Source organism: Magallana gigas, chromosome 10, assembly GCF_963853765.1.
Source record: "Magallana gigas chromosome 10, xbMagGiga1.1, whole genome shotgun sequence".
Taxonomy (NCBI): Eukaryota; Metazoa; Mollusca; class Bivalvia; order Ostreida; family Ostreidae; genus Magallana; species Magallana gigas.
The window spans coordinates 13,374,500-13,391,002 of record NC_088862.1 but is presented as its reverse complement, the minus strand read 5'-3'; the positions used below and the strand labels follow the sequence as shown (position 1 = coordinate 13,391,002).

At 33.3% G+C, this 16,503-nt stretch overlaps 2 protein-coding genes across 3 annotated transcripts; one reads left to right on the top strand and one right to left on the bottom strand.

The window, feature by feature from the left end:
- Positions 1-1,120: 1,120 nt before the first annotated feature.
- LOC105346245 (uncharacterized) lies at positions 1,121-14,611 on the bottom strand. 2 transcript variants are annotated; one of them, XM_011454748.4, is made up of 6 exons: positions 14,381-14,611; positions 13,955-14,155; positions 6,028-6,102; positions 5,395-5,550; positions 4,343-4,468; positions 1,121-1,373 (listed from the first exon to the last, which is right to left on the bottom strand). In XM_011454748.4, exons 1-6 carry the CDS (start codon positions 14,381-14,383, stop codon positions 1,335-1,337), a joined length of 600 nt encoding a protein of 199 aa, XP_011453050.3. In that variant the 5' UTR covers positions 14,384-14,611; the 3' UTR covers positions 1,121-1,334. The 2 variants fall into 2 exon arrangements, with proteins under 2 accessions (XP_011453050.3, XP_034310717.2); XM_034454826.2 differs by having other exon boundaries at positions 14,391-14,611.
- LOC117690146 (uncharacterized) lies at positions 10,142-12,853 on the top strand. Its single transcript, XM_066073046.1, has 3 exons — positions 10,142-11,209; positions 11,306-11,515; positions 11,679-12,853. Exons 1-3 carry the CDS (start codon positions 10,403-10,405, stop codon positions 12,198-12,200), a joined length of 1,539 nt encoding a protein of 512 aa, XP_065929118.1. The 5' UTR covers positions 10,142-10,402; the 3' UTR covers positions 12,201-12,853.
- Positions 14,612-16,503: the final 1,892 nt, after the last annotated feature.

Below are 16,503 nucleotides of genomic sequence, written 5' to 3'. Positions count from 1 at the left end.
TCTTAATCGCTGTCTTTCCGTCTGTCGGTCTTTCTATCCAACTTCGTTTTCCATGCTTTTTTCGTTATGGTTTACTGAATTGATCTGCTCTTTAGCTTTAACAATAAGAAACTGCATATGATAGAAAAAGTGGTTTTAAACGATTCGTTTTTACTTTTGTATGTTGCTTATGCAATACCCTCGTAATGATATTCTCTATTTTGCAATCACTGCTTTGATTCACCAATTTTTTTTTTAAATTCTTTTTATTAGCAGCCTAGCTGAACAGAATTAGTCGGTCTATTCCTTTTTTTCAATTTAACGTCACCGTGTGGGCTCCTCTTGAATTAAGGGGGCTGAGAGGTCAACAAATTAGCTATCAGATACCATTATGAAGAAAAGAATTTTTTATCATTTGCATGCGGAGGGGACTAGTTTAGTCTTTATCGTAGTCGGTCATTCTGTCCCAGGTTCGTTTTCAAAACTTCCGTTATGGAATGGTAGAATGATTTTTAAAATTGTTGTGTAGATTTTTAATAATTAAGACATTATAGATCGGTAAGGAGTTTACAGATAATTAATAAATTAATTTTTAACGACCACTCTTTACACATCGGGTTTGTCTTTCGCCAAATTATCTCGAAACCTCTTTGGTACATACAACGACAAATAAAGTTGCGGGTAAGAAACATATATTGCTAATGATAAATTATACTAGTTCTCTCAGAATGCTTGTTTAAAGAGTAACAGGTTTAGTGTGTTAATCATGCCTTTGTAAATTGTATAAGTACAATGTAATCTGTAATATAGAATTCATGTGTTTTTTAAGTAAAGATGAATTTTTAGTGTTTGTTGTTGTTGTTTTTTATGTGTGTTTATTTATTTATTCATTTTTATGTATACAAGAAAATCAACATTGCCATGATAAAAGGTTGACAGTAAAACAGGTTTTTATTGAGTTTTTATTGAGGTTTAGAATTTTCAAATTTTACAATATTTGACCCCCCAAAAAAAGAATTAAAAATTTATAAAAGTCTCAGCGGGATTTGAACTCATGACATATATTCATAGCTCATGCTCTAACTAATTCCTCTACATTGTTAAGTAACAATATTGGGAAAGAAAGAAAAAATATAAGAAATTACTTGATTTCATTCTTTATTTTGATAAAAAGTACGTCACAATATGAAGTTGTCCCATACCACCTTAAAACATACAAATAAGGAAAATTACATAGGAATGATAAAATATGACAAAGAATACGCATGATTCTATAAGCTTATGGACATGTTTGAACCCTGCTGTACAATTTAGTGCGTTTGAACGACCGTGTTTCCTCCTATGACGTAATCAGTTCAAGTGATTAATTCTGCGTCTAGTTTGACATCTTTTTTCTGGGGAAAAAAGAAAATATATAATAAATGATTCCGCACACTTAATACTGTCAATCACTTTTTTAGCTCACCTAAGCTGAAAGCTCAAGTGAGCTATTCTGATCACATTTTGTCCGTCGTCCGTCTGCCCGTCCGTCTGTCCGTCCGTCTGTAAACTTTTTACATTTTGAACTTCTCCTCTAAAACCGCTTATCCAATTTCAACCAAATTTGGCACAAGGCATCCTTATGGGAGGGCGAATATAAATTGCAGAAATAAAAGTCTGATCTGTATTCAAAGCGGAGAAAACCTTGAAACTGTAGAAAAAGGGAGTGCGTTTTTAAAAATCTTCTTCTCAAGAACTACCTAGTCCAATTCAACGTAGTTTAATTTAAAATAAATTATCCTTATGGGAAGGAAAATATAAATTGCAAAAATTAAGTGCTAATTCTGTTTCAAATCTGAGTTATTACGAAAATAATAATAAAGGAAAGGCGTGTTTCAATCAGTTTAATAGCTTCGGGATCGGCATACGGTAAAATGGGTAGGCAAGACTTGGCCTGAACAAAACAAAAGATTGGCAGGTATTAATCTGCCAATCTCATTAAAATTTAAGGATATTTTACGGACCAGTATATTTGTATTCGCTGTAAATATTGCTGCGAAATAATGCGTATTTGGAATTGACGATTGCCGATCTGCCCCGGCTTTTATTTTGCTACGGCCTGAGTTTGCATACCCATTTTACCAAGACTCGTATTCCATACTTCTAAAACGAGGTTCTTTGTTTAAAGCAGCCATGACATTATACGAAAAAGGGTCGATCTGACTATGATGAATTTTCTTGATGTGCAACAGTTCGCGTATGAAGGAAAAGTTTTGAAACATGCAAAATATATTGGTGCCGATTTTGTGAAGTAAATTGAGGCTAAATATTTCAATACGTTGACAGTTTTCACACATGACGTTGGTGTTAGCTTGTTCTGATTTTCGTTTCGTTTTCATTATTTATGCTTTGTAACCTGGGAACTATCGTCTGTATTTCGTGATTTTTAGGTATCAAATCAAACAGAGACTTCGGTAAATCAAACAGTTAACTGTTTACCTGCGCAAATTAAGCAAAATTTGATGTATCAAAAAAGTACTGAAATACAATTCCTTCTATCGGTAATTCGGCATTATCTTTTGCGTAATGGTAGATTAATGCAATAGGTTTTGTTGAGATGCTCGGCATTTTGTCGAGTTTATTCAGTTTAAATAGAGTTTGATATCGCTGATGGAAATATGTAGGTATATACATGTATATATATGATTCATTTCGAAAAAATAAATTGTGTTCTTTATTTGTTATAGTGCATGTTTCTTGTGTTTAATTATTTACAATTTCTATTTACTAACCATATTTGAGTGTTAAGCTTCGAATTATAAGCAAGATACAGAGATTTGCTCACAATTCTATGTTTGTACATAGATCTTAAAAACTCTTAAAAATTTTAATCTTAAAAATATTAAAAAAAGTAAAAAATTGGTTAATATTTCTTGAGAAAATTTTCAAAGTCTCTTCTTCCAGAAACCAACTATAACAACTTATTGTATTGTAAACTTAACCTTTTTTCGTCATTATTACTCCTACTTACATGTGATCATTGACTGTGTTTGGTTTGTGTTCATTGGTATAAACTGATTTTGAACCTCAAATACCAGTGAAATGGTCTTGAGTGAAAAAAAGAATTGAAAATCTTAGGCCATTCTTTTTTTCCATTTTAAATGCTGAATAGGAAATACCAAGTTAAAAATCTTAAGCTGAATGTAATGAACTCATGTGAACAAAATATGACTCAAACCTAGGCGAACTGTGAGCTCTGTATCTTGCGTATGATTCTACGATTGATGCTGAAATTTTGGTAGAACATTAGAAATTCTCTATGAATAAGAGTATGTTAAATACTTGTACAAACAAAATAAAAGAATGATATTCTGTATATACCTACTCTCTGGGAGCCCCTCTTTATATAATAAATAATGTGAAATCTACATCAATTTTGATAGTTTTTCCGACACACGTAAATAAAAACGACATCTTTAAAACAGTTTTCATAGTTCTGACACATTTCTGTTGCGGGGATAAAGTAATTATCGCTATTCCTAAGAAAATATCACAGCGGAAAATTATCCTGGTAAGTACGCAAAGTAAATAACAGTCATTTAATTATAATGGAGAAGACAAATAAATTTTTTGAATGTTTTTAATTTGAGGAATTGAGCACATTGAGGTACAATTTTCTTCTTCACATCTATACATGTAGGATTTTTTAAATAAAAAACAATAACTATTATATATATATATATATATATATATATATATATATATATATATATATATATATATATATATATATATATATATATATATTTAAATACAATAACTAGTAAGTAGTTGATGAAAAAAATGTACCTATATGATCTCATATATTTTGATCGCTTTACAAAATGGGGGGGGGGGGCAGAACGAAAATATAGGGAATTGGAAGTTAACAACTTAACAGTGTACCCCTACCAAATGTTTAGTTTTATATCTTGCGTAGGATTTTCTTATTCTGGTAAAAAAAAGTATTTCATGAAGGTACAATGTCAAAGATTACGTGTATGCAAAAACAAGTGTAAAATTCGAATACTTTACAATATTTATTTTTTGTTATTCTACCGATGGACCATATGGCATAATATCTTTTGAACGCCCATTGTTGCTCAGGTGAGCGATGTGGCCCCATGGGCCTCTTTATTAACTGAAGGTTTAGTTTCAACAAACTTTATGCGTCTGGTTATTTCGCAATGAGTTTCTTTTTTTACATATAGGAAAACTTTGTGAGCTAGGTTTTGAGGAATAGGAACCCCCAGAAATAGCCGGGGCAACATTCCAGAAGGTGATTATGTTTATTACAAGAGAGAGAGAGAGAGAGAGACAGACAGACAGACAGACAGAGGCTTACTTCGTGCGACGCTGGGATTTTCTTGGCCATTTTTCTTCTCCATTCTTCCTCGCCCCTCTGGCGCATTAAGGCGTGGTGACGCCATATCCTGTCACACGCTGAATTTCTTATCACTGCTTCTCTTTTCTATGCATGCAAATATTAAACAATAAACATTCTTGCAGGAGGGAAATTCTGGCAAAAAAGTCTTTTTATATCTATAATTTTAGTCTCAATTATATCATTTCCTGTAGTCTTTCGTAAATTGCTTTTTTCAAAAGATGTAAGTTGAATTATGTTCAAGACACAATGTAGTATCGAGAATCGAGATCGATGATAATGTTGCTATCGTATCGATATCATTTCACTATCGTCAAACACCATTTTCCATTACCTAAGAAGTTATTTGCAACAATGTTGTCTTAAATTGGCTTCATATCAACGATATCGTATCGATTTCGATTTGCGAATGTCAACAACTGTTGTTATTAATTTACGGTGTCAACATTTATATCGATATCGAAGATATCGTACTTAAATGTCGATTCGCTAACTTCAACCGTAGAGACATTGCACATCATTACTTTATACAGCTATACTTTGTGTTGAAATCGACGATATTGTATCGATATTATATTGCAATTGTAAAACTCCATATTCATTATTTTGCATTAATGTCTAATTTGTGACGTTATCTTACCATGGTATCGATATAGACGATATCGTATCAATATCGATTTGCCTACATCAAATAGGCAAATACAAAAAGTTAAAGCTGATATCGATATCGTCATATTGTGTACGATTGGACATGTAGGTGTAAGTTAGTTTGAAAGGGGGAAGGAAGGGTGGAACAGTTCTAGTATATTCTAACCCGTCTAATAAATTTTACAATCAATAAATCCGTTTATACAGTGGTATATATTGTTGCTTTACATTTGCTAAAATCGGGGATTTTTAAAGCGTAACGGTTATTTTTATATCATTCGGTATCTGTTTAACATTTTCTTTCTGGCTTGACGCTTTTCAGTATTTTTAGTACTTTTATTATTGAATGGATTTGATTTTCCTACCTTCTCCTCTTCTAACCACAGCTTGTTATATAGCTGATGGGCGTTTCTCTCATTCTCTTCCCGTCTAGCCTCGTTCTGAGAGACCAGCTGGGTACAGTAATCGTCAAACTGTTCCATCTTCTCACGTACTATATTTTCAATCTTCAACCACCGACCCTAATTGTTAAAAATTGCGAAAGGTGATTTCTTATTTATTCTATGAAAAATTAACAAAATAATTTTCACTTTAGAACCATTTTTACAATACCTTGGACTTTCGGTATAGGACGTAACTATCTGTTTCTTCCATCAAAACAAGTTAAAAAAAAACACGCTGGTTTTGGATGGAATATTCATAGATTTGGTAGTCTTAGCTCAAAAGCCAGACAAAATTTGTTGATTTACAAGAGCCATGGCTGAGTGGCAAGCAATGAAATAGACAGGTCTACGTCATATTGCTGTTTGACACAACTCCCCAAAGTCCGAGCTATTGTTTAAATGGGTCTAATTGTTAACATGTTATATTAAAGCCCATGCAGGCAGCGGAGGTACGTTTAAGGGAACTGAATCTCTTGGAGAGAGAGAGAGAGAGAGAGAGAGAGAGAGAGAGAGAGAGAGAGAGAGAGAGAGAGAGAGAGAGAGAGAGAATCTTACCTCATTTCTTTTTCCCAGTTCCTCTTTGTAGACCAAATTCTGTGTTTCAGAAGACTTTTGAGTGGAGCCTGTAGTCTTACAAAAAAGAAAAGGTAACACAATCTAATATACACATTTTACAAGTCTTAGTCTTAACGATCCAGGAATCTTTTACACTGAAAGATTCTTGAACTATCCTAATTTGGTAATTTTTTTATTAAAAAAGGATGGGACTAATTGCATTAATTTATATAATCCCATTTTGCGTTTACAATATCTAATGCAAAAAGTATGAAAATTTCAATATGTGCTATATTTGTTTAAAACCTTTTTTTAGGTAATTATTTTTGGGAGTTGATTTTAATCAACTCTCCTATGCAGTTACTCTGACAAACCGAAAGTGAAACAGTGTTTAGATCAAAGCACAAATCACTGCCGCTGACAAGACTTAGTTCTTGAAAATAATTGATAAATTCGAAATAATGTACGCTAAAGCTTTTTTTTCAAGGAAACTTATTTATAAATACCTTGAAAATAGCCAGATTTTAAATGGTACGAACAATTAAGATATTTTTTGTAGTCGTATGTATTCTTACGCCAGAGTTCAATAAAGTCTCGTTCAACTCGACGCTCGGCTGTCTCCGTAGATCTCCGACAAGCAGAGAGTCTTTCTTGCATGCTTGTCGGAGATTAACGGCGACAGCCGAGCGTTTGGTTGAACGAGACGAGAGTTCAATATTGCTTGGATCCCTAAATTCTCCAGATATATATCTATCACTGATACATAGTTTGACTGAATTAAATTAATTCTATCTTTAAATATTACTTAACATGATTCATATGGGGTTTTATCAACATTCTTGTGTCGAAAAAGCCCGAAAATTCATATTAAAAAAATGTGCGTAATTCAAATACAGATTAGAAACTACCTGCACTTGTCATGCAAAATAACATATCATTGAATTTTAAGGTAGTACAAAACAGATAAGCAAAATTTTTCCTGAAATATTTATATTCTTTCCTTTGGAATGAAATCTTTTAATACGTAAAATTTGAAAAAAATCCGACCTCACAATTTTTGCCCACATCGCCCCAAACCTACCATTGGAATCTCCTTTCAGTGGAGTGTTAAATGAAATAGTCATTGTTATATTTTTGTATGCCATTAAGTAATTTATCAAGATAATACAAATATTTGTGCTGCTATTTAAAATGGAAAACCTTCTTGTTACTTAAAAATACTGAAATAAATAATATCTGGTAACTTAAGATAATTTCTCATTCAATATAATGTAAAACTAGTGCTTGTGAATACTCTTTTAAGACGAACATTTGCAGCACTTAACGGTATCTAAAAAAACGTATCACTCAAATTTGAATAAAATATAAGAGTATGATTGTCATGACCCTGTTATTGAAATATATCAAAATAAAGAAAATTTAACCATTGGTTTTAGATTAATTAAGGTTTAAGTATGTTTGACGGAGGTATAAATTGATAAAAATCCTAAATGACGTCATCATATTTGACCTTTGACCTGTTGATATGACCTTAAAATTCGTTTGACACAATGCTTAAACACTGGTGGTGGTTGTGTCCAAATTTCAGGTCTTTACTTTGAAAAGAACACAAGTCACGCGTTTTTAAATGATATAAGGCTTAATTGCACAAAAATCATATGAACACCATCCAAATGTATGTTTCAAAATTATCGAAATACGTTGTATCCTAAAGAACTAAAGCCAAATATGTATGATTTTGGCCCTGTATATCCGTAAAAATCAAACTTCATTACTTTGAAGCCAATTTGTTGTCAGTTACTCATGACACATTTGTCTTTACATTTCCGCCTCGAAAATGTTTCGGGAAACACCACGGACGCTTTTATATGAGCTAAAACCGGACACGGTATGGTAAAATCAGCCAATTTTTACAGATACGCTCAGTTATTTTTATTGATTCCATATAGGCGCCAACCTTAAACCAAAATAAAATTTTACATAGAGATACATTGATGAAAATCGAATAATAATTAATCGGTTTTGTGTTGGTTTAAGTGTGGCGCCATACTTTATTTAACTATTTTTGAATACCTTGACGCAATCCGGATTTGCGTTTTATACTTGTTAAGACAATATTAATTGAATTTATCCCCCATTTCAAATAGTTAAACTCTTGGATATCGGAGAATTCTTGTGTTTTAACGTAAAAATAAAAATTCGAATCTCTTATTCGCATTGATTCCGACGAACGAGTTACCACATTAAAAAGGGATTTTCCAGCATGCTAAAAATAGATATTCACTGTCAACACAACCGTTACGATGGATCTGTCAAACTAACAACCTATTACCCCCTGAAAACAAGATGTGAAATTATGAGATATTGGCGTGGTAAGTAGGCTATTTGTTTCTTTTTATTAAACGTAATACTGCTGCTGTCGTCTGCGGCGCGGTTTCTTCTGCATATATGTCGCCATTTTCGGCTTGTGTCTGTACTATATCACGAAGCGTCAAATGCAATACACAATTTATAAGATCGAATCAAACTAGTACCTAGTTAATATTGACTTATTTAATCAAAGTTATTGCTTTTGTTTTTTACTGAGCCCATCAGCACCCGGATTTGCTATTGTATGAAGCCTTTCTCACAAGGACAGTATCATGGATAGCATGTAACATATTTTAAAAGTTCAGATGATATGAATCTGCATAATAAGTGCCTTCAAGGCTAACAAATTAATTGTTATATAAATATGGGAAATTACATAATATCATTGTTGTGGAATGTTGACAGCCCCTAATTTTGAGAGTTACCTTTCTTGGAAATAAACTTTTTTTGCGATGATTTTTTATATACTGTGGAATCATTAAAATTCGTGGAGGCCAATTTTCGTGGATTGCTTCAATTTTACAGGTTCGTTGGGACGTAATTTCGTGTATTCTCGAATACTTAGAAAAGGAAATATGACTTTACAATATATATGACGTCCTAATTTATTTATTCGTGGAGGATGTTAATTCGTGGGTGAGCGGTACCCACGAATTCCACGAAAATTGAGCCACCACGAAATCTAATGATTCTACAGTATATTTTCAGCATTTCTTATCACCTTCGAAAAAATGATAATCAATAAAACAAATTAACACAATGATTTGTTATTTATATACATTATAACATAATTAAGAATGGGGAAATCTGAATAAGGTTTATATCTAAATTGCATATTATAATATTTTCAAGTTAGTATTTTTCTAATCAAACAAATGATAAATATCCAGAGGTGGATCCAAAGGGGTGTTAAAAAGCAAAATTAAGCAGTGATATCAAAATCGAAATGTCCTGCTTGTAAACAATTCAAAGTTCATTCAGATGAAGATCCTGGTTTAAAGCTAATGAATTTTAAGCACACAAGGTATATATATATGTATATTACATGTACATTTAACTATTACACTAGAGAACAATAACAGATTAGATATATAAGAGGAAATGTAATTCATAAACTGGTAAGTAAATAATGCTTTGTGAGATCATCGCAAATAAATGTTTAAGATTGAATTTAAATTAATGATTGAATTCAGATTTCCCACATGAATATGTGCAATTCGCCTTGCACTTACTGTAACGTTAACTGAAATTATAAATGATAATTTTTTTTTAGTTCAGTTTGATGTGATTTAAATTGTCTATACGACATACTGAAGAACAATTATAACTATTTAGCTCCAGAATAATTCTAATGTGAAATGCACATGATCTAAAGCCAATTTATAAACGCAACATTACTGTAGAAAATATTATTAAATATCACTTAATACTTATAAATGAGTTACCTGGTACCCATTTTGTTATTATTTTACAGATAATGCCAGGACACAAAACGGAGTACTTCAATTGTGTTTTGTGTTCAAAACGAACAAAACCTAAGGAAAGACGCCGCATTGACAAAAGCATAAGAAAATATCTGAAGAAAAAATTTCTGTTGGAAGGAAAAGAAAATTCAGTCATCTGCAGTAAGTGTAGGAACATATATTACAGAGAAAAGTCATGCCATAAACCCACTGAAACTCAACAATCTGTGAGTTCGTCTTCTCAAACAAGTGACAGAATACAGTTATCTAGTCCACCTTCAGTATCCTTGCAACTTCTTTCCACAGTAAAGACTCATGCATATTGCATCGTTTGTAAAAAGCCTGGACCAAAACTTGTTGTTATATCCGCAGAGTGTCGCACAGCCGTGTTTATTCAACACAATGTTTTGATTCCATCTGGAAATAGATGCTGTCCCGCACATGTGAAAGATGGACTTTTAACAAGTGCAGCCATAGAACAACTTCCAACAACAGATCATGCATTTGTCAACAGAACCGCCATCCTTAGTTTACTGCAGCACATGCGCGTTCTATGCCAAAGAAATGAACAAACCCATCTTGACTTTGATGATCTGCAAACTCTTACAGATTCTGATTGTCTATCTCTGCTTGGACTTAGTATGGACAATTTCCAAACTCTTTGTGACTGTTTGAAAGATCATGTTAAACAGACACCATCTAGAAGTTTACGAAAATCTACAGCCATATTTCTATGCAAGTTGAAATCTGGATTATCAAATCAAATACTGTCAACTTTATTTCGTACTTCAAAATCCAGTTTAAGAAGAGCAATCAGTGCTGTTAGAAATGCGATGATGACTTGTTTTGTCCCATATAATCTTGGATTTGAACACATCACAAGAGAAGATGTAATCAACGACCACACTCGCCATCTAGCCCAAACATTGTTCGGCGACATAGACAAGAGTCAGGCCATACTGGTTTTAGATGGAACCTATATATACACCGCCAAGAGCAACAACTTCAGATATCAACGCCGCTCTTACAGCATCCACAAAGGAAGGTCGCTCATCAAGCCCATGGTAATCGTGACAACCACAGGCTATTTTGTCTCGATTCAAGGACCATACCTAGCAGACCATAAAAACAACGATGCGTCAATCCTTGAACATATCATGAAAACAAATGCAGAGGACATCAAGAATTGGCTAAGTGAAGACGATATTTTCATCGTTGACAGAGGATTTAGAGATGCTTTGCCCCTGCTTGAAGATTTAGGCATTCAAGCAGAAATGCCTCGATTTTTAGAGAAGGGACAAAAACAGATGAGCACTAGTGATGCCAATAAGAGCAGACTTGTTACAAAGGTAAGAAATCTGAAAAAAAAAGAAATATTATCAATGCACCATGTTTTATATACAACTACTGACAAAAATAGTATCTCTGATTTTATCCTTGAACAGATAAGATGGGTAGTTGAGTCATCCAATGCCAGAATCAAAAGGTGGCGATATTTGGACCGTACCCTCCCTACAAATCAGATCCCTTTCGTTGGAGATTATGTCAGAATTGTATGCGCCTTGTCAAATAAGTTCTTCCCACCTCTGAGCAAAAGTCACAGTATAGAGGAAGACGAGGCAGACGCAGCTAAAATGCTTTATCTGTCTAAACAGGTACGACTAACCCGGGTACTTAATCAACACTGAAAAAGGAGACATATTTTATAAATCGTTTAACATTTTACCGAGCTTATCCCACATAAGTAAATAAAATAAGATATGTGAATTTAATATGAAATGTAAAATTTAATGGATTGCTTAATTGTGTTTTTAACAGGTAAATAATCTCCAACGATTGGTTGAAGATAATGGTCTAAATAGAAGGCCAACTCAGTGGCAGCCAGTCCCCGAGTGTGGAATAGAGAACTTCCCCACCCTGGACGAGGAGCAGTTACGGAACTTGACTTGCGGGACCTATCAACTGAAGCTTTCTCGCAGCTATATCCAAGAGCATATTGATGGGGACTGTGACATTTGGTTCAATAAGGATAATGACAGGCTACTGCGGGTAAAGATTCAGAGTCGCCACACATCATCAAAACAGTACTTGGTCTGTATTGAGTTCTCTGACTGTTCGGTAGATGCATGGTACTGTACATGCAGGCCAGGTGCCAGAGTAGTGGGTATGTGCTCCCATATAGCGGCCATCATTTGGTACCTGTCAAAAGGAAGACATGAGGGAGGGAAGTACGGTGTGCGTGATTGGGGTGAGCATGTTCTTGATGCAGCAGACATTCCACCTCCCGTTGATGAGTCTGACAGTGATGCGAGCAGTTGTGACAGTGTACCCGAGGAATGAACAGTTACTGGTTGTGGTAGTGAATATCATAATTGTCTTAGCCATATTACCATTGCTCTGTATATATAAGATGAAACTGTTAAGTAGAGATTTGTTTTATGATTTTTAGAGAGAGAGAGAGAGAGAGAGAGAGAGAGAGAGAGAGAGAGAGAGAGAGAGAGAGAGAGAGAGAGAGAGAGAGATGGGTGTACACTGCGGGTGTAGCAACTACGTATGCATGGTAATGTCCTTTCGAATATATTGATTTTGATCTTTTAATTACTTGTTCCTGTTTGTGTGAGTTTTTGTTGTTGTTTTGAGGATATTTATTATATAATGTTTAGAATTCCATTGTATTGAAATGCGGTACATGTAGTAGTTTGATGATTTAGAGAGAGAGAGAGAGAGAGAGAGAGAGAGAGGCAATGAAATGAATCCAATGATAAATATAAAGTACTGTATTTTTTGTCTAGATGTATATATTTATTATTAATTGAAATTGTTCCTGCTCTCTTTTTCATTAGATTTAAGAGTTTTAAATTTTTATCTAGTACACAACTTTTAAAATACATAACTTATTTACTTAGAATTACATTTATCTGACTGTTTTACTACTCATATGTCTTTTTTTTAGAAAAATTATTCTTGATATATTTATTAATTGAATCGAAAATATTTATCTTATGATAATTGGATTTAGATTTGTTTTCTTGTGTATTTAATTTTTTTAAAAATTGTAATTAACTTATATAATGATAATCATGGGTGTATATGCTGTACAAGAATCTGTAAATAATCGTCATTTATAATACAACCAATGACAAACAAGATAAAATTATTGATATGTACATGAATATTATTTTTCAATGTCATTGTTGTATTTATGAATAAAATCAAATCTAATTTCAACAAAATTATTTTGAAAGATTTTTCTAATTTTTCTAACCTTTTATGTTTTTATCTACTTCCAAACCAAGTTCATATTTATGACAGTCGACATGACGTCACGACGTCAGAGCGCAGAATTTCATGGTATGTTTAGAAGCTTGTAATTATGAAACGAATAGAGATATCGACAAAAAGTAAATTATTCTAGGAAGCAAATATTGTGACCATTAATCTCACAAAATATGAATAAGTCTGGGGACAGGGCCGATTTTCATAGTTTCTGGCTTTAGTCCTTTATTTGGCCTTGAGTAATTGATGGGTATGATTTATATTTTTTTCTTAAGATAATGGACTGAAATTAATTTTTATATCATATTAAGTCATTAGTTTGTGTATTTAAGAACATATTTCAAATAAATAATTTCAGGGGTGTTTTGTACTACCTTAAATAAATAAACATCGACAAAATCAACTCCCGTCAGTTCTTCGGTACTTTGATTAATAAATGCAACAACTTTTGATAGGTGAGTTGTTTTACTCAGTGTCTAAACCTTATGATTTAAAGATTGGTCCCAAATTAGTTTTAAATTTAGTAAATCCTCAGCTGACCTAAGGGGTATGTCTTCAATACGTCGCGAGTTATAAATCCCCAAAAAGTTTTTATGCGGGTTAAATACAGTCCATTTTTCAGTTATACTTTGTTCAGACATGTATCTGCAAATCTATTATATTATTCCATTTGGATCATTTGTTTCAACCTTTAAATTTACCGGTATGATTTTTTCTTACAATAATAACAAGACAAACATTTTTTTAAATCTTCGCTTAGTACTGCCCTAGAAATACAAGAGTCTCCGTCTATTTCACAGAATGAATAATCATAAAACCTTTCTTTTTTGTGGCACTCTTTTCATTTTAGGAAGTCCTGTGTCGACCCCAAGATGAGTGAGTAAGCTCGGGAAACTGGAATCCCAGTACTGAGTTGATCCGAGGTACCGACTTCCGGTTGAGGGAAAGTCGCCATTTTTCTCGAGGTCATTTCCAAAGCTGTCATCGATATTGTCTTCTACTATTGTGCGATTACTATCCTGAATACGGAAAACAAAAATCAAAATACGATTTAGTTACTCTCACATGTTAATTTTCTTGTTCTCAAAAAGATTATAACTAGTATATAATAGGTAGCCTACATTTTTTTCCTTAGATTTCAAGTCATACATGCTTTCCATATTATGTAAAAACAATTCCAGATATATATCCTACTATTACAATAGCAAATTAAATAAATCAAAACATAAATAATTATTGTTTACCATTGTTTACCATTTGAAGTCAGGCTAGATTTAAAGACCATTCGAATTTTAAAAAAATCACTACAAATTCACACCAGTCTGTTGTTTACAATCGCATTATGCTCTGGCAAATATATCGGCAAGTCCATTATATACAAAAAGATACATGAGGCATGCAAGCGCACATTGTCTTTGTCAGGAATAAAAAAAAAACCTAAAATTCCTTCAATATAGAAATTATGTCACTAACTTTGCACGCACCAAATTACCATAAGTTAGTTTTGGCGTTTAGGACATTTCTATTTATTTGTAGATATGAGGTCATGCGTTCTGATGTATTAACTTTATATTAAGAGAGGCAGGCGAAGTCTATCTGTAAAAGAAAGAAATGTTCGTAGTGTCAAGTGTCTCAGTGAAAGGCTAATCTCAAGCGCATTGACGACTTTGTTGACAAAGGTAGATATGGATGAAGCATGGCTAAACAAAATCCGATAAACTGCTTTACTTAACTGTACGCTGATTTACGTACAACAATCCATCGTTTTATCATATCGTTTTCCACTGGTTTGACTCATTTGCCGCGATTAAATTTTTATTTCAAATGACGCACTCGACACGAAAAACATTGAAGTCGGTCACGTGATCAAATAGATAGTCGATCATGTGATTTTGTAGATTGCGTGACTACGAGCAGAAAAAAACTGTTGAATTCAAAGTTTGTCCAAAGTTCTCAAAATATGTTTCATTAACAAATTCAGAACACAGCGTTATGCATATGAGTACATGAATATATTGTCAAGCATTGTAATTTATTAACAAGTGATCTAAAATTAAGTTCTATGTCTTCCATGCAGGCTTGGGGCGAATTACATTGTAAAGTAATGCATTACTTTACCATTACTTCATGAATTAGGGCATTAAATTACCATTACCATTACTTAATTTTCTTGAAGTAATACATTACATTACCATTACATGGGTAAAGTAATGCATTACCATTACCATTACTTTGTGAAAAGGCAATAAGTTTTAAAAAGTAATTTAAAAGCTAAATAAAGAGTTTTTGTAAATGTTTCATAAATAAAGGCTTAAACATATTTACAGGTTCATGTTTACTATCAGGTGCAAATTTAATGACTTATCAGGCACGTAGCATCGTTTTTGAAAGTGGGGGGGCCAGACCCATCCAAAAAATCTTGACAAGCAAAAAAAGGGAAATTTAAAGTTTTCCAAAAATCTTCAAAATCCTAATCCGTGGGGGGGGGGGGGGGGGGGGGGGGGGGGGGGGGGGGGGTAGACTCAGCTCAAAAAAAAAATTCTTTCCTACCAAAATTTTTTCCCCTCCAAATCATGAAATTCCTAATCCGTGGGGAGGGGGGGGGGGAGTAACTTCAATTTCACTACTCATTTCCTAATTTTCATACCAATTTTTTACTAACTTCCAAAAAAGTGGGGGGGCCAACTCCATTATAATTCATTTTTTTATATGTAAATTTTAAAAAATTTGCTGCTGCGAGAAAAAGTGGGGGGGCCAGGCCCCCCCTGATGCTACGTGCCTGCTTATACAAGATTGCTGTTGCACTTAATGATATTCAAAGTTTCACAGGTTTCATCTTTTAACTGCATCCAGTCGGGTGTCACAATCTAAGATATATAAGTGTTCAAGTAATAATAGAAAAAATACATGACTCCTGTATTTTCTATCACTCCAAACTATTTTACTTAATACATATTTATACAACAGAGAGAGAGAGAGAGAGAGAGAGAGAGAGAGAGAGAGAGAGTAAAATTATTTTCAATTGGGTTATAATACTGGAAGTAATTTTTAAGCTTCAAGAGATCATGGTTGGACACTGCCTTCTTTTTAGTGCATTCATTTTTGCTTTTAAGGGTGTATGTTTGTGCTCCATTCTAATGGAACAGTTAAGAGAAGGGTGGGGATTGGGGTGTTAAGCACCTCTTAAGATAATAGATTGTTTTGATACTTAGATTATCCTGGGGGCACTGTGTGTTGTTGACACATTCTTTACAGTAAAAAATCCATTGAATGTTCAACTAATTGGAGTACACTTTTCAAATCATTTGAAATTCTTAATAACAAGACTCTTAAAATGTTATGAAATTGTGTTGATATAGCCAGTTAC